We start from the raw sequence: 22,731 nt of genomic DNA, 5'->3' as shown, positions 1-22,731 counted from the left end.
ATTATTAAAAGTTTAGCCCTCATGTTGAAAGTTAGATGAGGGGAAATGTCTAAAATTCCCTTAATAATATATTACACTATTGGTCCTTATTCTTTTAAAATATCTCAATTAACTCTTTACATCAATTACTTTTACGTACATCAATTATTTACACCACTTGACGTGGCCTTTACCACCAAAAGTTGTCCCCCACCACCATACCGTCGCATAACGCAGTACCGTGCTAGTATATGTTAATATATTTCGTGTATTCGTTTATACACATGGGTCGGTTAACATATTTCAGGAATATGATTAACATATATGTAACTATGCCTCAATAGTAGGATATATATGTAAATCATTATATATATATATATATTAACCGATTCATGTATATACACGCACGAATACCTGATTCCAGAACAATTAGTAGTGTTTAATGTAATACTGTGAATATAGTGGCTTTCAAGAGATGTGAAACCAAACAATTTAGTATCCAATTACGGATGGAGTACACTACGTATTTAAATCCATCAAAGCATGTTTGATTCAAGAGGCAGGAGAAAGTTATCAGTATGTGTCCGGGTACAATTCAAGGTAACTTATTGACCTCAGCTCCTCCATATATACAATACGACATTATTAGTATATGTAATGTGGTGCTTAATTATATATATATATATAATATTGTTTCTTCATATCCAGATTTCTAGCGGGGCTGGGCTCCCATTATACGTCCACGTGCAGATTTAAAGCATGTATATAACAAAGTTATTTACGGTCAAAGTTAGTCAACATGACAATTAAAATAGGACGGAATAAACATTGTAAAAAAACCTCCATTATCTTCCGTTAGTAATGTTTCTAATTACCAACTTAAACAGTTTAAAGTTATAACTTTATCAATTCAATTAACTTACATATTTAGAACCTACCTACCATGTTAGATTATCATTGGAATTAAATATAACATCTATGTAAATTTGAATTTAATCTTTAGACCATTAAAAGATAATGTTATGTTATGTAAATCAAATGTATAGTAATCGTATAATATATATGGTTAATCCGGACATCATACGGATATTAGGACTAGTATATATATATATATAAATATATATATTCACCTAACTAAATTACCCACTTAGCTAATGATGACTAGTCCAACTAGTTAGAGACATCTCAAGTTTTATCCAAGGTCTTGAGTTCGATCCTTAGGGATGACAAGTCTTGGGGTTTTTTCCTCCGAATACTTGTAACGGTCAATGGTCAACGTCTCGTTGTCTGAGTTATGTGCAAAGCTTCACTATTATACGGTGAGGTTTCCCTAATGTCGAACACCGACTGAATGTTCGGAAAAAAAACAAAATTACCCACTTAATTTATTACTTATATATTAACTTATATCTAATTACATTTTATGATAAAAATTAATTTGTTTAAAGTTAACTATAAATTGATTAACTTTTTTTTTTTGAAAATTATAAATTGAGTAACTATTCTCTGTAAACAATATAATTCTGGAATATCGTCGACAAAATTTTTTATATCTTGCTACATTGTGCAGTACCATGCCAACAATTTCTTAAAATTATCACCAATTGATCTAGTAGCAAGTAGTCTTGTTTCATAACAATATGTCTCATGCATGTTCGAATATCCTGTCCTACAACATATAAGTCAAATTTAACTCGTTATCATATGGTAAATTTTAAACAAAAGAAGAAATATTTATATATATATATATATCATCTCTGATCATATGTATGTAAATGTTGTGGATCCTATGAATAAAGTTCAAACAGTCTAAATGACGGCATGCTAAATGACGGCAGCTGAAGAAGCTTAATATATACTCCCGAACAATTTATACTTACATGCATATTCATGTTGATTTTGATTGATAGTGGTTTTGTCTTGACAAAAATGGGAAGACATGTCTAATGCTACCCTCTAGAGCAGTTTGCACTTTGAAAACTCCCAACCGAGGTTGGTGTTTATCGTCACAAGAGTGGAAGTTGTTACCCGAATCCAGGTTCTTTTCTAATTTTTTATTTCTATCTTTGTTTATGATATTACGTGTATATATATATATAGGTTTTAGGTAAAATAAAACAAGAATTTAAGTAAAATAAATAAAACAATTGATTTTTCTTCAGTGATGATCACCGTGCATCATGAAAATCATCGTACATCAATTGTTTCGTAAATCTTCGGGCATCAATTTAACAATGATCTAAGGGTCAAGATCTTGTCTTATTTGTTTTACTTTAATACTTGTTTTACAATATCCAACCTCTCTCTCTCTATATATATACACGATTTTAGACCCGTGTACAACATTGTACACGAGACTTATGACATTATTAATATTAGATATTAATACATGTAACTCATAAAAGCTTATAAAGTGAAAGTTGAAGATATAAATAGATACTGAGTGTTCAATTCAAATGCCAAGAATGTTAAGCTAATAAAAATAAAACTAATGTGATAAAAGAATATTGGAAGTATATACTCTTCTTCATCATTTAAAAGACTTCTTTATAAACGAAATTTGTTGTAGTGTTTTTTGTCTTCTCATCTTTGTCACATATTAACACTTTAAGACTTAACTCGAGATACTACAATGTACAATTGTTCGTGTGTTAAAACCGAATTTTGTAGATAGAAACCAGTTTTAATAACATTGTAAAAATAATTATTTTAGTTATTTGTTTTTATTAATTAAATAAAATTGTTTAAAAAACTAAATGATGACATCAGCGAGAGTCAATTTGATAAAATCGAGAGATATGATTGTTTAATAAGTCATTAATTTAATTGTCTTTTAATATATATTAAAAGTAAAATAGTACAATTACTACTAAAATCTTAATATATTTACAATAAATTTAATTTATTTTTATATAATTAATTATATATATGATATAACATATTATTGGATATATATAATTAAAATATTATTATTTATTTATTATATTAAAATTATTGGGTAAAAAGTGTAAATTTGTGATGGAAAACAAAAAAAAATATAAATTAAAGTCAAAATTGAAAACAAAAGTCAACATTAAAAAATCGTAATTTTATATATATGATAGAACATATTATTGGATATATATTAGTTATTATTTTATTAGATAAATATTAGCTATTATTCTATTGGATATATTTAAGCTATTATTATTTATTTATTATATTAAAATTATTGGGTAAAAAGTGTAAATTTGTGTTGGAAAACGAAAAAAGTATAAATTAAAGTCAAAATTGAAAACAAAAGTTAACATTAAGAAATCGAGAGCTGTAATTGGTCGATAAGTTATTAGAGCAACTGTGCTTTAGTATAATAAAAGATATATATAGGGGTTGAGTATTGTAAAACAAGTATTAAAGTAAAACAAATAAAACAAGATCTTGACTCTTAGATCATGGTTAAATTGATGGACGAAGATTCACGAAGCAATTGATGTACGATGATTTTCATGATGCACGGTGATTATCACTAAAGAAAAACCTATTGTTATATTGGTTTTACTTTAATACTTGTTTCTTTTTACCTAAAACCTATATATATACTGACGTGGGTTTGTCGATTACCTCTGAATTTGAATGATTTAAGCACTTAATTTACTTTAAAATCATTATCGTTTTAATCACTTAACTTTTATTCAAAATGGTAAAAGCACTTAACTTTATATGACTTAGTGTTTTTACAATTCATATCTTCAACTAAACTATGATTGACAAAATTTGACCCGTAATAACCCACAATCCATAAACCCATATAACATGTTTGACCATAATTAATTTAATAACTTTACTTTTAGTCAAAATGGTAAAATTGTTAAACTTTAGTCAAGCTAGTGTTTTTACCTCTTAAATTAACCTTCAACTGAACTAAGGTTGACAATATTTGACCCGTAATACATTCCCTAAACTCACGTGACATGTTTAACTTGAAACCAACCCGTCAACCTCATATATTAGTTTCATAATTTAAACATATTACATGAGCTTATAGGTTTGAGGGTATGTTATTACTTGTTACAAATCAAATATTGTCGGTCGTAGTTTACTTGAAGGTTTAAGAGGTTTAAACATTATGACAGTCCACGAATTTGCATAACTTGTAAATTATTAACTAGGCAAGAATATAGATAAGAGAAGTAAATAAACAAGAACAATAACAAGTTCAAATGCAAATTCAAAAGATCTAAGCAAGTCTAATCATATGTATCATTGATTAAACAATGAATACATGATCGATATTACAACTTGACTTACAAGAATACAAATGAACTAATAATTGCTAAGTCTAGACCAACTAAAAACTTAAACAATTACAAGAAATAAAGTGACACACACTTTGTGGTGACAAACACAAAGTGTTTGTTGCAGCTGTGTTGCCTTTTATAGAGGGTGAATTAGGGCAACACAACCTTCCTTTGATAGTGACTGATGGTGGTTGTCGACATCTCATTGGCTCGAATTACTTGCATGCAGGAGCCTTTGTCTTCTTTACCAAATCGGGTATGAGAGAGAAAACCTTTGTCTTTGGTCCACCGGCATCTTTGCCTTACAAGGTAAAATACAGTTGGATGAACCACCATGTGACTTTTGCCTTCATCTTGTTTGAAATCTTCCCGCCTTGACTTACAAATTAGGAAGCAAACTACTCACTGAAGAGAGTCACTGGACTCGCTGATGACACGCTGACGACACACGTCAGCGACCAAGTCTGGTCAGCGAATCCTTGACTCAACAATCTCCCCCTATTCGCCGAGAAGACTTGCTGAGTAGAAACGACTTTCGAAAGAGTAAAGGAATGAGAGAAAGATGTCTTATATATAACTTTTGTGCATAATACAAGTTGAAACATAAGCTTTTAGAAATTAAGACATATAAAGATTATCAGCTTCAATTTCCCAAACATCCTCTTGCTTGGCAATTCTCAGAACAGGATCATCTCTTATGTGTGGCTTCAGCAACTCTTTATCAATCTTGCTGATGAACCATCCAGCATTGGTTGTTTTAACACATCTCTTCCTTATGCTGATGAGGAACCTAGTGGAAGCTTTCTCTATCTCTGCCAATTTAAAGAACAACTGATCATTTTGGAAGTTTGTGAAAAATATGGCAGCAGGAGTCTCTAGTACCCTCCCTTCTTCGAAAAAACTTCTGGGAGGAAGTCTGAGATTTAGTGAGGCATCACCAAAAATAGGAGGAAGATGAACAGACAAGGTTTGATACTCTTCTTTTCTTTTTCTTCGAATTTTGTTGCCTGCTGATGTGGTGATGGCTGCTGGAGTTCCAAAGATTTGCCTTAGCATGGGCAGATCAACCTTGAATTTTGTTTCATACTCCAGCCTTCTCAAAATATTCTTTCAGCATCTTCTGGAGGTGAGCATAGCTGACAGCCTTTCTATCTTTCACCAACATGTAAACTTTAAACCACTCAGAGGCACCCAGAGTGGTGGGTTTGACCCCTTCAAGTTTGATTGGCTTGTCAGCACCTTCTCTTAAGATCTTCAAGTGGGTCTTAAGACCCATTTCAACTTTGAAGGACTCAGCAGCAACTATCCTTTGAGGCCTCTTCTTTTCCTTCATATACTTTAGCCATTTGGCCTTTTCTTCTTCAAAAGCTTTCTCTTTTCACTCATCTGTTTTTCAACTTCAGCATATAAAGCTTCAGCACCACCAGTCTTCAGAAGCATTTGCTGCTCACCATCCAATTGATCATTTTCCAGAAAAGGCAGTTGTTTGATGTACTCAAGATTTTTCCTTTCATTTTCTTGATTTTCTTTGAGTCTATCCAGCTCCTTGATGGCTTCTTTTTGAGTTTTTCCCTCAGCAGTCATGGCCAGAATATGAATCATTTGATGCTGATGACTTGCTGGGGAAGTGATGGATAATGTTTTAGCAGAAAGAGATGAAGAAGGTCTCTTATGCTGAATGCGAGCAAGATGTTGTTTCTGAGCTTCGGTCATTGAGGTGATCACAACATTTCCAAGGAAGCATGGATGAAAGATTGATAGAACTTTCTTAGATCTGTCAGTGGCCATTTCTTTAGCAAACCTGGCCTCCCCTTCTGCTCTAAGAACCTTGGGATCAAACTCCTCCCCAATGTCTTCAAATATTTCAAACTGGGGGGCATTTGCAACCACCATCTGTTGCTCCCCCTCAACATTAACTTCCTTTTTAGTCTCCCCCTCAACATCAGCAAGGGGAACTTCAATACCAACTTCCTTCTCAATCTCACCTTCTATTGTCTCCCTCTCAGTACTAGTAGGGGGAACTTCACTTACATTTTCCTCACTTACAGCCACAATTGCCATTTCATTAGCATTTGTAGTGTCAGTGGCATCATCCTCATCCAAAACCTTCTCAGCAGATTCATCATAGAGTTGTTTCACTGCTTTGTTAACTGCTTCCGTAACCATATCTAATACCTCAGCATCAATTTTCTCCCCCTTGGAAGTGGCGTTGTTAATGACCACTTCCACATTTGCTGTAGGTTTAGATTGCTGATCAACTAACTGGGACAGCAGACCCTTAATTTCACTCACCTCCTTCTCTAACTTAACTTGCCTCTGACGATCTTCCTTGGTAAAAGAGACTGGAGGAGTGGGAAGATCAGCCACTTGTTATTTCAAGGCATTGATTGCCTTGGTATTGCTTTCGACTTCAGTGGCCACAGGGGAGATAAGGTCAGCTAACTTCTTTACTTCAGCAACAGCAATGTTGCTGGTTGAGATTGCTTTCTTAGCTGAGTAACGGAGACATTACCAATCTTGCACATTGACTGAGTAAAACACTTAATAGCATGTTCATCCTTTTTAATAACATTGTTGTAAGTACGAAGTTTCTCTAGATCAGCAGCCATTGAGATAGATTTATCTTTGAGTGTCTCGATGTTGGCCGTGTTTTTGTTCTGCTTGTTGTACCAACTTGTTAATGTTTGTACCAACCTGTCTGTTTCAAGATCTTTAAGATTGACAGCTAGCTTGGCAACCTTAGTGAGATCATTCAGTTGATGCTCAACTCTTTCTAATCGACATGAAGAGTTAGTGGAGTAAGAAATACCCAACTCTTTTGCTAGAAAAGACTCCACTTCTTTTGACAACCAGGAACAACTTGAAGTGAGGAAGGCATGCCCAGAGATAGCATGGTGTTCACTGGTTGCACTAGTGGAGTTTTAGGCCTGGCAGTGAGAACTGTTGGCTCAACATTTTCATCATTTGCTGTTGCATTATCAGCAATAGCAGCAACATCTTCATCATCTTTGTCCATTTCCATGTCACTGACCTCCTTTTCATCAGCATGATTATAGGAATCCAGCTGGAATTCATCGGCCACAAAATCACCCAAATCCAAATCACTTTCATCTACAACATCACCAACTTCAACAATTTCTTCATCCCTACCTCTAACATTGTCAACAGCACAACTTTCTTCAAGGTTTCTTTCAATATTCTCTTCAACATTACCACTAGCACCTTCATTAGTTTCACCACCATCAGCACATTTAGTTGTTTCCTCATTTGTTTCACCAGCAATATCAATTAAATCAACACTTCTACCATCTCCTTCATTATTTTCAACATTTCTATCAGCAACTTCAACTGTTTCCACATTATCACCAACCTCTTTAACAATAACATCATTCCTAGCAGCTTGCACTTCAATTTCATCAGCAGTAGCTGCTTCCCCTTCAACAGTAGAGAGATTGATAGGGGTGGGAGATAATCGTGCCTCTGTTTCTGCTTGTTGTAGCTCAACGTTTTCAACAGCTGTAGAGACTTCTAATTCCTTACTTTTCAAACCCTTTTCTGCTTTATGTTTTCTTTTAGGGGCAGCAGCAGTAGGTAAAGATGGCGCAACAGTCTTTGAAGACTTTGATCTAACCTTTTTTGTAGGCTTGACAGCTTGGGGTGGAGCTTGTTCAGCAGGTACATCAGTAGCTACCCCAACTTGCTTATAAATTATAGGATAAGCAGAGTAAAGTACCTTTTTCATTGCTGGAGTGAGCTCAGCATAGTTAGCATCAAACAATTCAGTGTCACAAGCGGGAACCTTGTACATTGTGTTAGCAATCCTTAGAGAAGTAAAATCAGTAGCACCATAAGGCAGATAGTTATCTTCCAGCTCGTGCTTGAAGATTAGCGAGAGGAAACGAGCAAAAGGTACTGTGCATCTGCTGCTGGCTAGAACTTTAGCCTTCAAGTCTTCAAAAATGACACTGGCAAAGTCAATAAAGCGACCATTTGCCAGTGCATAGATCATTTGCATCTGGGCAGCAGTGGCTTGATCAAATGACCCACTATTTCCAACAAGGCACTGAATAACATGTGCAAAAAGCAACCTCCATACTCCAGGCAGGTTCTTTTTGATGGGGATGCTGAGTACTAGTTAAGGTGGCACTGTATTAGTCCCATAACCTATGGAAGGCAACCAGTTCTTCCAAACCTCTATAGATGCCAGGTCAGCATATTGTCTTTTCTCATTTTGTGAGGGAAGACGAAGAACTTCCCTCAATTTTTCAACAGTGATGGAAATAGTGTATTTCCTTTTCATAACCGTGCCAAAGATAGAACTCCCGGCGATGTTGTAATCACATGTCCACCAAAATTCTCTAAGAAGATGAACACACATTTCTTCTGGGTCCATCTAGATGGCCCTTTTTACAAGACATGCTGTGATGAAGTCGAGCATTCGTTGGTACCCTTTGCTTTTGGAGGGCACTTCCAGAGACCCAAGATAGTTACTAGGTTATATAACTAGCTTGTGGGCTTGAAAGGATACTTTGTTTGAGGCAACAATGCCCTCAGGATTAAAAGATTTGGAATGAAGGTATAAAGGAACATCCTGTATAGTTTTTTGAAGTTCAGGATTTTCGGACCAAGTTATTGTTTCTTGTGATTATTGTTGTTCAGAATTAGGTTGTTGAATTTGAGGTTGAGCCTCAGATTGTTGTTGTTGTTGACATGAGGAAGCCATTTGAGATTAAGATTTAGATATATGAAAAAGGTGAAGATGAAAAGATTTAAAGAAAATAGAAAAGATACTAGGATATTTGAGATAATTTTGAGAGATTTGGAATTTTTAGAGAGAAAAATGAACGTGAAAAGAGGTGAAGTGGAAAAGATATGCATATATATGGTATGGATATGGGTCTCATAACTGCAAAGTGAAACGTCACACTTTTTTCTCTCATACGTAATAAATATTTACGTATTAAATTTAAAGGATGAAAAGAATAAATTAAGTTTGTACCAATTAAGGTACAGAAAAATAATTTTTTATTAAGAAAATACGTTTCATTATACGTATGTGAGTAACGTATAAGAGTGGTTTGATGTGACAACTAATACCATGATTTCAAATGTACTCGTGTGAATACGGCGGGTACAGTGTACAAGTTGTCCATTATGGAGAAAATCGAGTTAACCGTTTGAAATACCAATAAAATATTAATAAAAATACGTAGTGGATATACTCACGTGATTGAGTAGATAAGATAGGAAGGTATCCACTGATGAGTTTTAGAAAAATTGGTTACCATTTTGGAGAGAGAGTTTTTGACCAGCGATTTCTCAAAAGATGATGGTCGCTGACCAATTTTGTACAATTTTTGGCAAATTGTCAGCCATCAACGGATTTTATTAGTCTTTACCAGCAGCCATTTGCTGCTGGAATAGATAGAGACTTTTAGCACTTTATTACTTTTGTTTTGCTTTTTTCCAAAGCAACAGGGATCAACGGATTTTATTTGTCTTTACCAACAACCGTTTGCTGTTGGACTAGATAAAGACTTATGGCTCTTCATTGCCTTATTGTCCAGCAAGTAAGACAGACTTGAACTTGCTGAATTAGTCTTGACTGATGAGTCAATTATTTAGCTTATAAGAGAGATGTGAGCTAAATTGCAGATTCACCATTCAGCATTCCCAATCTACTGACGAGATCTTTGAATATCTTTTTATCTAATGGTTTAGTGAATATGTCAACGAGCTGATCATCAGTGGGAATGAAGTAAATTTCAACATCCCCTTTCATGACATGGTCACGAATGAAGTGATACCTAATATCTATGTGCTTGGTCTTGGAATGCTGAACAGGATTATGTGTGATGGCAATAGCACTAGTATTGTCACACATTATGGGAATCTTAGAAAAGTCTAGGTCATAGTCAGTGAGTTGGTTTTTCATCCAGAGGACTTGTGCACAACAACTCGTTGCTGATACATACTCTGCTTCAGCAGTGGAGATGGACACTGTATGCTGATTCTTACTAGACCAACTAGTCAGCCTCCTCCCCAATAGTTGACATCCATTACTGGTGCTTTTCCTGTCTAACATGCATCCAGCATAGTCAGAGTCAGAGTATGCAACTAGGTCAAAGTTAGAGTCTTTGGGATACCAGAGACCTAAGGAGGAAGTCCCTTTAAGATACTTAAAGATTCGCTTGACAGCAAGAAGATGAGATTCCCTAGGAGAAGCTTGATATCTTACACAAAGGCAAGTAGCAAACATGATATTAGGACGACTCGTTGTGAGATACATCAGTGAGCCAATCATAACCCGATAGTGAGTTGGGTTCACATGCTTACCATCAAGATCAACATGGAGATTATTTGGTGGAGACATGGGAGTAGGCTTAGGTGTGATATTGGTCATGTCAAACTTAGACAACATGTCTCTTATATACTTTTCCTGATTGATAAAGATGCCATCAGGGAATTGGCGAATTTGCAGACCAAGAAAGAAAGTTAGTTCGCCCATCATGCTCATCTCAAGTTGAGAAGACATTAGCGGACTGAACTTGGTGCAAAGTTTCTTGATAGAGGATCCAAAGATGATGTTATCTACATATATTTGAACATATAGGACATGAGCACCCTTTCTAAAGATAAAGAGGGTGCTGTCAATGGATCCTCACTAAAAGTTATTAGATAGAAGGAATTCAGAGAGTGTGTCATACCAAGCTCTGGGAGCTTGTTTAAGGCCATATAGTGCCTTGTATAGACGATAAACCTGGTGTGGCTTGGCTGGATCTTCAAAACCAGGTGGCTGCTCAACATAAACTTCCTCTTCGAGTTTTCCATTTAGGAAAGCACTCTTTACATCTATTTGATATACTGTGAAGTTTTTGTATGCAGCATCTACCAAGAATAAGCGTATAGCTTCCAATCGGGCCACTGGAGCAAAGGTTTCATCATAATCGACACCTTCTTCCTGAAGGTAACCTTGTGCAACCAGCCTAGCCTTATTACGTGTAACAAAACCATTTTCGTCCATTTTATTTCTATAAACCCATTTGGTTCCAAAGGGTTCCTTGCCAGAAGGTAGAGGAACAAGAAACCAGATATGCTGTCTTTGAAATTGTGCATGGCAGCAACCCATTCTGGGTTAACCATTGCTTCTCCAATATTCTTAGGAGTGATCATAGACAAGAAGTTAACATAAAGACATGTGTTTCTTGTAGCTGATCGAGTGGTAACACCCTACAGTGGATCACCAATGACTTGGTGAGTTAGGTGACTGGATGTCCATTTAAGTGCAGGAACACTTGATGAACCCAGTGGAGTGTCAACGGAAGATTGAGTGATGGGAGCAGCTGGAGTATTATAAGACGAGAGATCAATGGTTAGAATGGGTTCAGAAGTTTGATCAACAGAGCCATTCGACTGATTTGAGTTATCATTGATGTTGGAGTCATCAGCAGACTCCATATCTTCAGCATTAGCGGAAGCACCATGAAATTCCTCTTCAGCAGAGTCATCAGCATGCACATCATCAGCCAGTGATCTAGGTTTGGCTGATGCAGCATGGATTGATCTTAAGATAAGCTCAACTGCCTCAATTGAGTAGAGGCATAAACAAATGAGTCAGCTTTCTCAGAGAGAGGGTCAGCAAGCTCATTGAAAATGATCTTAAAGGAGGATGATTGGATATCTTTTAGTGCAGATGAACTTTCATTGAAAGTTACATGGATAGATTCATGAACCTTCTAAAGACGAGTATTGAATACTCTGAAGGCTTTGCTGATGGATGAGTATCCAAGAAAATATCCATCATCAGCTTTTAGATCAAATTTACCTAGTTGATCCTTGTTGTTAAGAATAAAGACAGGACACCCAAGTACATGAAAGTATTTTATTTGAGGTTTCTTGCCTCTCAATATCTCATATGCTATTTTGTCATGTCGTTTGACAATCAGACAGCGATTTTGAGTATGGCAAGCAGTGCTGACAGCTTCTGCCCAAAACCTGCTGGGCAGAGAGGACATTCTGAGCATGGTACGAGCTGCTTCAATGAGAGTTCTATTTCTCCTTTCAGCATCACCGTTTTGCTCAGGAGTTTTGGTGGATGAGAAGTTTTGTGAGATCCCTTGATCAGCACAAAATGTTTCAAGAGTGTGGTTTCTGAACTCAGTGCCATGATCGCTCATGAGTTCTTTAACACGTATGCTATTGAGATTTTCCATTTTCTTTATGAATTTGATAATCTAATCAGCAGCATCACTTTTAGAATGAAGAAAAATAGTCCAAGTAAATCGTGAATATTCATCCACAATTACTAAAGTGTATCTGTTACCCTTTAGACTTTGGATATTCACTAGACCAAAAAGGTCCATGTGAAGAAGATGAAAGTAGCCTTTGACAGAATTGGCTTGCTTGGTTTTGAAAGTAGATCTGTGGCTCTTGCCTTTTTCGCAAGCACCACAAAGTCTATCTTTCTCGAAAGAGAGATGAGGAAGGCCACGAACAAGGTTCATTTTGGCAAGAGAATTGATGGTTTTGAAATTCAAATGCGACATACGCTTGTGCGATAACCAATTAAGCTCAGCTGCTGACTTAGCAAAAAAACAAGTCTCACTGTCAGTTTTGACAGGAGTGACGTCAACAAGATACACATCTCGTTTTCTTGGAGCAACCAAGACGACTTCCTTGTTAACATTTACAATAGTGCCTTGATGCTTATCAAGAATCACTTTGTAGTCAGCATCACAAAGTTGACTTAGAATGGATACAACAGAAGGATTTAGAATGGTTCACTGTTAAATTCATTGACGGCCATGTCAGCAGGATTAAAAGTGGGCGCATTAGAGTTGATGGCAGCATATTCAGAGTTTTCCTCTGTAGAAATAGCAGATTCAAGGGTAGGATAATTTCCCTTGTCAACATAGCCATAAGATCTATCATTTTCATTTAGGCATAATTTTGCCACCATTGCTATGAAGGAAAACAAAGTTGCTGAGTATCACTGTATTCCACTAGCATAGCAGGTTCACCAAAGCTATTGGTTATTACCCTTTGTGAGTGAGGAAGAGATATGCGCTGAAAAGAAATGTACTCAGCGACATTTTCTTCAGTGACAGCAGTGGTGCCACTTAACTCAGGTTCAGAAGGAGAAGGATTTTCGCTGATCCTATTAGAGGAGGAAGCGCCAGCAGAGGAAGAAGAATTTGGTTGAATGATTACCTCAGAAGCATCTCTAGAGCTCACACTTTCACATTCAGAGGCAACGTGTCCTCTGCTGCTACATAAGTAGCCTTTTTTGTTAGAGGTGTTGCCTTTCTGATTCTGGATGAGAAATTCTCTCAATTGAGATGAGAGATCATTAACTCACTAGGTACGCTTATTAATCTGAGGATTTGAAGAGGATGATGCTTTATTCTTTTATTTTGATTTAGACTTATTCTTTTGCTTAAGTCTAGGTGGAAGCATCTGAGGTATAAAACCAAGAATGGACTTTCCATTTGGATCATGAGCTTGAGAGGTAGAGGGATTATGAGGATTTTGTAATCCTCTGATTATGCTCCAAGCTTGTCTTCCAGCAGGCTGAGAAGAAAAAGAGGGATCCTGCTGATGAGAATGATGCACTCTGTTGGGAGTGATAGGTCTTGATTAACGAAGGGGAGTAGCTGACCTTACTTGCCTATGAGGCAGATACTCTCTATTTGGAGTAGAGGATTGTATTTGCTGATGTGGCAAGTGTCCTCTTTGAGGAGTAATAGATCTCACTTGCTGATGTGGCAAGTATGTTCTCTGAGGAGTGACAGGTCTTACTTGTTGATGAGGCGAGTGTCCTCGCTGAGGAGTAGTAGACCTGTTTTGAGAAGGCATCCTTCCTCTTTGAGGAGTATTATGCCTTGTCCTAGAAGGAATGGGCAAGGATTGGGTTGCCTGATGATGATGTTGGGTATCAACAGGTCTTACTTGAGAGGATCCTACTTGCTGATACCTAGCATAACAAAACCTGACTCGTCTTTTCATAAGATGCTCATGCTGAACAGTTTTACTGTCAGCATGAGTAGGAGTTTGCCGAGAAGATGAGGATGAAGGTTGAGTAGAAACAGCTTGAGGTTGCTGGCAGACAGGATTAGCTCTCTGTGGAGTACTATAGTCATAGGGGACAGGAACCATGCTTCGTTTGAAAGGTTCAACAACTCCTATGGTGAGCTGCTTAGGAGCTATAGGTCTAAACCCATCACTACTAATATCACCTTCAAATGACTCCCCAGAAGAGTATTGAACTCTTCCTTCATTTGGCATCATGCCAACAATGGGAAGATGAGAAAAGGGGTTGTTGATGCTAGCAGGGGAGCTTGCACCATTTGCCTTAGAAGAGGTAGATGGGACGCTGGTGGTGTTAGAGGTGGCACTGGCTTCCATCTCAGTATGGTAGTCATTTTGTCCTCTTACAAAATACCATTTCCTCATCTCTTCTGGAGAGACAACAACAGAAGGAGGGATAGAGATTTCAGGTTTCACATCATCATTGAACAAGTCAGCTAGAGAGGCAGAAGCGTCAAAGTCACCGCCTATCACTGCCTGAACTTGGGCAGAGACTTGTTCACTTAAGCACTGATGATGAAACCTGGAAGCTTTTGACCAAAAGGTCACAATCTTCTTAAGATTTGCAATTTCAAGCTAGAGTTTTTCATTCTCAAGCTGAACCTTTTGAGTCATCAACTCATGAGATTGAAATTCAACTTGAACATTTCTCAACTCATTGAGTTTTTCTGATTTTTCACTCAACTCTAAACTGACAGAGTTGAGTTTCAATTGAAGTTCAGCACGTAAAGATTCTACGAACTGAAAATCACAAGATAAAGACTCAAGGATTTTTGTCTTATCCTCATCAGAGGCTGAAGGAAAAGCATATACCTTTTTAATAGTGATGTTCACCCACTGACTAGAGGAGACTTGGTCTTTTGTCAGTGCATCACCATCAGCAAGTGACATTAAACACACGGCATCAACATATTCTTTATCATCTGACTCATCAGAGTCAACCCAATCGTGCTCTTCAGCAACCAGCCCTTTTGCTGTTGTTTTGGCTTCCTCTGTTTCAGCGATCTTTGCTTTGAGCTGATAATATTTGTTCCTGTACTCATCAGCAGATTTAGAGGGGTTAGACTTAGGAGCTATAGGGGTTGGAATAGCGACCCACATTCCTTTTGATAGTGACCTTTTCCCCACACCTCCAGGATTCCTCCTGTGATTTATCCACAGGAGGCTTAAATGGAGTAACCGACTTACGGTTGTTCCATTTTCTGGAATATTTCTTTCCAGCAAGTAAGGCAAACCCCATGAAATCACTAAACATCTCTTGTTTTTCATCAGCATCAAGCTCATCAACAAGAGATTGAATAGGAGGAGGTAGATTAGAAGTGCTGGCGTCACCATTAAGATTGATGGGCTCAACAGATATAAGGGCAAGAGGGTCAGAAACTGAGTAAGCTGACATGTTGGTAGAAGAAGAAGAGGGACCAGCATGTCTACAAGCATCAACAGCAACTCGTATATTTTGAGCCAAAACCTTTTCTTCAAATTGAAAAACACTAAAGAGTTCCTCAAGATCATACTCTTGGATCTGCTTTGTGGTACGAAGGATTTGCCTCAAATTTTGCCATTTTAGAGGAAGACTATCGATGAATTTGTGGTACACTTCAAAATTATCATGAGTGATACCAACAATTGTCATGTCATTCGAAAACCCTTTGAAACGGGTATATGTGCTCTCGAGACTTTCATCGGGAAAAGAAAAGAAGTTTTCATAGGCTCTTTTTAAGTAAATTCTTTTTGTTTTAATTGTATCTTTAGAGCCTTCATACATACTGCACAGTTTATCCCAGACTTCCTTTGAAGTGGGATATTTTATGATGAGCTTCATGATTTCAGTGGGGAGAGTGGTGACAATCATGTTTTTAAGCATGGAGTCAAGATTTACCAGCTTACGCTCATCATCAGTCCATTGGACTTCTGGCTTTACCAGATCAGTCACAATCTCAGGAGCATCAGCAGTGGCTCTTGGTGTTCTTTGGACAACTGTGGGTATGTAGGGACCAACAGTCAAAATGGTCATGATGTAAGGTTCCACACCCACAATATGGAGTAACATTCTCTCAAGATCCAAAGTCATTAGGCTCGAATCTTGGAGGAACAGATACGTAACCAAAGTTACCTGTATTCACAAGGGTAGGAACAGCAGACATGTTCTTATTTAAAAAAAGTTTTTAATAAGAAAAGAAGAAATTTACAGAAGATTAATATAAATACAAGAAGGCAAACAGATCTTGTTCCAATGAATTAGGAACAGTGGCTTTGATACCACTTGACAGTCCACGAATTTGCACAACTTGTAAGTTATTAACTAGGCAAGAATATAGATAAGAGAAGTAAATAAACAAGAAAAATAACGAGTTCAAATGCAAAAGATCTAAGCAAGTCTAATTATATGTATCATTGATTAAACAATGAATACATGATCGATATTACAACTTGACTTATAAGAATACAAATGAACTAATAATTGCTAAGTCTAAACCAACTAAAACCTTAAACAATTACAAGAAATAAAGTGACACACACTTTGTGGTGACAAACACTAAGAGTTTGTTGCGGTTGTGTTGCCTTTTACAGAGGGGGAATTAGGGCAACATAGCCTTCCTTTGATAGTGACTGATGGTGGTTGTCGACATCTCATTGGCTCGAAGTACTGGCATGCAAGAGCCTGTCTTCTTTACCAAATCGGGTATGAGAGAGAAAACCTTTGTCTTTGGTCCACCTGCATCTTTGCCTTACAAGGTAAAATACAGTTGGATGAACCACCATGTGACTTTTGTCTTCATCTTGTTTGAAATCTTCCTGCCTTGATTTATAAATTGGGAAGCAAACCATCCACTGAAGAGAGTCACTGGACTCGCTGATGACTCGCTGATGACAAACGTCAGCGACCAAGTCTGGTCAGCGAATCTTTAACTCAACAGATTAAATCCGGCTAGAATTAAGTGTTTTTACCATTTTTGATAAGAAGTCAAGTGATTAAAACAATGATGGTATTTAAATTAGGTGATTAAATTATTCTAGATAAGATTTAGATGGTTAAAATGATTATTGTTTCAAAGTTTGAGATTATATCATTTCAAAGAAAAAGTTAAGTGGTTAAAAACGATTATTATATCAAAGTTAGTGATAAGATCGTTATTACATAAAACTAGCCTCTCATATTATTAAATAAAAGTTGAAAATGATTAATGTTCTTATAATGTAGACCTAAAGATATGAAATAAAGAGATATTGACACATGTTAAATTTAATGGTAAAAATTAGGTAAAAGAAAAATATGAAATCCATGTGTCAAAAATTGAATAGATTAGACATACTTTTAGACATATTTATTAGGTATATTTATCTTAAATAAAAGTTAATCCATAATGTAAGAAAATATAATACACCGACATGTTAGGAGTAAGAGTAGATTAAAATATTGTTCTAAAAAAATAAAAATAATTTGAAAATATATATATTCTTAGTATATGTGGGTTGGTTACATTACATAACTTTTTGGTCATAGTTTGTTACACTTCGGTGCCATTATCCCATAAAAATAAAAGTGGTAACCTGCAACTTGTTTTGTATCTGGTTGCTTGCATCGCATAACCCAAAATACAAAGTTGGTTGCACTACACAGCTAATGGAGTAGTTGGTTACATTACATAACATTTAGTCATAGCTAGTTACACTCCCGTGTCATTATCCCTTTAAAGAAAAATACGAGTCACGTAATATTTTTCTATAGTATATTAAACAAAGTACCCTTTTACCTATGTGAAAAATAAATTCATGTTTCTAGTACTGTTACAATCGATATGGAAGTTTCATTGCCAGCTGCTTTGAATATAGAATCATCAATTAATTGCAATACAGTAACAAAAGTTGACAATTTTAATTTGAAGAGAATATAGAGTTTTAATAAATTATAAACTCATAAATTGAGTATATCCAATCCTTTCGCCTAATTAAGTATTAACCGCTATTTGGCTTAAAACAAATCTATAAAATATAGTATTTACGAATTAGAGTTTTTTTCTTTATATATGTCTGCAGATTTGGAGAAGGTCTTGTGAGCACATCTTCTCATCCCTATAAGTATATCGATATAAAAAAAAAAAAATTGCGAGTATTGTCACCTCAAACAAAATATACATGTTACCTTGTCTACAAAATTGAAAGAGGTGGATGCACGTCTCCTATGCTGGTGTGGCATAAAGATTCGGGTTCAGGTGAATGGGAGTATGGTTCTCATTTCTATTTAGTTAGTCCTCAAACGCCAATTATAAGAACAAAGGCCGGTCAAAACACTCAAAAGCCCCTGTATAGACCCAAGTTAAAAGGAATTCCACAACAAAGAAGCGATGGATGGATGGAAGTACAAGTCTGGGAATTTCAAGTAGATACATCCATGACAGTGATTCCGAGTCTCCGTCTAGAATACCTAGGCTGCACGTATCGTGAAGAGTATCTTAAAAGGGTTGATTATAATGGGCATTCAGTTCAGACCCATATAGATCATTGGAGATGGATAAACTCATGTGGATGTCGAGGTGTACAAACTCTCATTTGAGGTTATGTTGATCTGTATTCGATCTAGGAATGAATTACTGGTAGACCTGTGTATATTGTGGCAATATAATTTTTTTTTTATCACAATATTTGAAAATGATTGAGGTTTTTGTCATGGTAATTTTGTACCAATAGTTGATTTGAATCGTTTTTTATTTGTGAGTCTGCATACCATCCGGCCGGGATTAGGTGATGATAATGGATTCATCTCGAACTCCAGTTATGTAACATATCAAAGGCATTCCACTATAAAGAAACGTTCGTTGGATTATAGTACAAGTATTGGAATTTAGAATTAGTATTACCAACAAATTAATCCCTATGCATCTTGAGTTTACTAGTTATGTAGAGCGTGAAAATTACCATGCAAGCAAATGAGTTTAGATATTATTAGTTATACCAAAACTTATAAAAAGTTTTAAATTTTCTTACATTTTTCCGATTGGGCATAGACTTAATGTAGCAGAAAATTGCTTTCTAGCTCTCTAATAAACAAGTTACATTTAAGTCGGTTTACCTGTACTAAATGACAGTTTTGGATGATAGATAGATTCATAACACACTTCTAAACAAGTTAGCCCTTTTTTACATTTGTTTATTGCATTTTTGTTCGACAAGAACTTTTTGCATTTTCCAAAATGCACCATTGTGTACCTTGATGATGGATGATAACATTAACTGCACCTTGACCCATTCCTTCATTCCATATGTAAACTGGGTCAAATTTGAACCAGGTTGACCCATTACACACGACCGCCTAGCCTGATGACCCATGGCCCGTTGAACCAACCAGATTAATCCAATAGACTTTACCTTCGCCATAAGTTCTCTTTTGAAGTGATGCTTGATTTCAATATGTTTAGTTCGATTGTGAAAAACTGGATTCTTTTCAAGCATGACAACTGGCTTACAATTACATATTATTTGAGAAGATGTGGTTGTGGCAGCTACAATTACAACAGTACTCTCTTTGCTGCTCCCAAGTGAAGCCGGCTGCCATTTTGCATAAACTGAAATAAGTCTGCAACACTCACATTCTCATGAGTATTCGTAGGGGTCGGTCGCTGTTTTACATGTCCTAGACCTGTTTGAACCGTGAAAAGACATATCACCCACCTCCACAAAGCTTGCGATTCGGCGCCACCACCATTTGGTAAACAGAGTAGTATTCGAGTATCTATAGGAGAACATATAGTCTTCCAGTTGATCCACTTGATCTTTTAAACCCCATTCAAACATCCCGAAGAATAGTTTCTTGTTTTCGATAAGAGCTTCTATATATGACTTTGATTTGAGCTTTAAAGAGGGAAACGAAGTATGTAGGTATCGTCTCCTTAACCGCCTTGAGAAGTGTTGACACCCTATCCAAATAGACAATCTTTTTATCGAACACATCTATCACCGAACGCCCAATGACAGGTCCTGCACATATTAGCACCAAAAATTAACCGGGAACATTCTTTTTTGTGTCATGTGGGAAATTGCAAAAATATTAACACAAATTTCGCTTCTTCTGGCCTGGACCAACAAAATTTGTTCAATTAATAAAATTTATTGCAGTAAGAGCAGTTAGAGAAGCGTTGACTGGGCTAATACGTCCTCTGCCCCGACGACAATATCTTCCTCTACCTCTTCCTCTCATTTCACGATCATAGAACTTGCTCCCCGTTCGTTAGTCTGAAATGACCTTTCTTTGTCCTAGCGAATGACCTTTTATTCTTACTTCACGAGCTTGAAGAAATCCCCTTAACTCGTCAAGAAAGAGTTTTGACAAATCTTTTGACTCTTCAATGGTAGCAACCATGTGATGAAAGTTTGAAGTTAAACTTCTTAATTAAGAGCGTAGCTAACACAGTTTCGTCAATTGCATTTTCTCCATAGGATCTCATTTAATTGGCTCACAACTCTCGAGGCTGTAGCCATATATTATTGGAAACGCTATTTAATTTTCGATACAAAAGTTTGAAACTCGTGTCTAAGAGACTGAAGTTTGACCGTAGTTACCTTGCTAGATTCATGATATTCTGTTGTAAGGATTGACCATGCGTGTTTTGAAGTTGTAACTTTAGCTAGCTTGTTGAGTGAAAAAAGAGCCTTGGCATCACGTTTCTGATTTTCCTTGTGAAGTGCTTTGGCGTTGCTGGTTTCTGCATAACCAAATTTAACATAGTCCCAATGATCTTGAGATATGAACAGAGGCTTCATCTTAACCAAAATTTGTATGAGTATGCAAGCATGCAACCATTTGTGAAGAATTTAAACAACTTAAACATGCCCAGTTCTTTGAAAAAACATAATTTTCGTTTCCGTTCTTCAACAGATTTGAAAGAAGAAAGGAAGGAGTTTCCGAAAAGAACATAATAGAGTTTTAATTTTCGGCAAGAAAAAAGTCAAAGTAATGAAGACAACAACGAAAGTCAAAAAAGAAGGGAAAATTTTCATTGCCATTTATTTATAACTAGCTTAATAACCCGTTACTGAAATAAAGAAACACACAATATGAATCTAATCAAACACACAATAACCAGCTTTGTATTTATCAACAACAAGCTACCGATTAGACTCAACCTATCTTCAAATAGTTTCTAGCATCTTGTGTATGTTGAATTTCAGTAAATTGAGTTTGATGGTTCTTCAGCAAAAAAGAAGTGTGCATACTTTAATGCATTACTTGATCTACTTGATCTAAAGGAGAAGTGATCAGATGAGCTGTCTCTACAAATAACCACTGCAAAAGGCAAGGTTGAGGTAGACAATCAATCAGGGATAGACTCAAATCGGGAGTCGGGAACAACTGAGATGATTGAAAAGAAGAGCAGGAGTCCAGTGGGTGTAACACCTGAAGTTCCTAATGACAGGGTTTTTGGCCAGCACTTAGGATGACAAACGAAGACTTGAAGGCCATATCTAGATGCGGATGTCAAGGGGGAGACTGTTAGTACATGATTCTCAGTGACATTAGCATTCTAGATATGTGAAATATATTTATTTATATATTCAACTCTTGTAATTTTCTTCAAATTACCGTTTGTCAATAATATTACCTTGGCATATATTGTTGATCCAATTGGGATCCTTTTATGTTTATATGTTTGTTTATTATTTGTGTTTTATAGGTTCTAGACATAAGATGTAAAGAGTCATTAAATTAATATTGTTTCTGCGTTTTACAGCAGTTGAAATATTAACTTAATGTACTTCCAAAGGGAAATTAAGATAATTGTGTTTCTGCGTATTAACAGCAGGAGAAACATTATCTTAGATATAATACTTCCAATAGGTAATATTGATGACGACGTTTGTTTCTGCGTATCCACATCAGTAGAAAATGTTGTCATAGCTAATGTTGTTTCTGCGTATATTTACAGCAGTAGAAACATTGGCTGAGTTAATGTCGGTTCTGCGTCTTGATAGCAGTAAAGACATTAACTCTAAGTGTAATGTCGGTTCTGCGTCTTGACAGCAGTAAAAACATTAACTCAATATATCCTAAGTGTTATTTGAGGGTTCTTAGGAACAAACAAAAGTTTGCTTGTTCAAATAAGATCGAACACTCAAATGGATTTGAGAGTTCCTGAGAACAAGCAAAAGTTTTCTTGTTCATAAGAACTCTCAAATGGTTTGAGAGTTTCTGTGAAAACAAGCAAAAGTATGCTTGTCCCCAAGACCTCTCAAACAGTTTGCGTGTTCAGGAAAACACGCAAACCGGCCAAAACCCTAATGGGCTTGGGCCTTAAGAAACACGCAAACACACAAGGGATTTGCGTGTTCCTGGCCACGCCTATATATATGGGTGTGTGTTATGCGTGTTCAGACAAGAGTGTAGAGAGAGAAA

General features: G+C 36.3%; 1 protein-coding gene across 1 annotated transcript; it reads left to right on the top strand.

The window, feature by feature from the left end:
- The first annotated feature begins 1,844 nt into the window (after positions 1-1,844).
- LOC122585508 lies at positions 1,845-18,899 on the top strand. The gene is made up of 2 exons (XM_043757667.1): positions 1,845-2,017; positions 18,381-18,899. The coding sequence occupies exons 1-2, from the start codon at positions 1,926-1,928 to the stop codon at positions 18,895-18,897; spliced, it is 609 nt and encodes a 202-aa protein (XP_043613602.1). The 5' UTR covers positions 1,845-1,925; the 3' UTR covers positions 18,898-18,899.
- Positions 18,900-22,731: the final 3,832 nt, after the last annotated feature.

The sequence above is a fragment of the Erigeron canadensis genome, chromosome 1, assembly GCF_010389155.1.
Source record: "Erigeron canadensis isolate Cc75 chromosome 1, C_canadensis_v1, whole genome shotgun sequence".
Taxonomy (NCBI): domain Eukaryota; kingdom Viridiplantae; phylum Streptophyta; class Magnoliopsida; order Asterales; family Asteraceae; genus Erigeron; species Erigeron canadensis.
This window is presented reverse-complemented; position numbering and strand designations above follow the sequence as displayed.

What these genes read in the sequence shown, in the direction of transcription:
- LOC122585508 (XM_043757667.1), top strand. Translation starts at nt 1,926, where the DNA reads ATGCTACCCTCTAGAGCAGTTTGCACTTTGAAAACTCCCAACCGAGGT. An exon ending in AAGTTGTTACCCGAATCCAG is followed by an intron (nt 2,018 to 18,380) that starts GTTCTTTTCTAA and finishes ATATGTCTGCAG; the next exon opens with ATTTGGAGAAGGTCTTGTGA.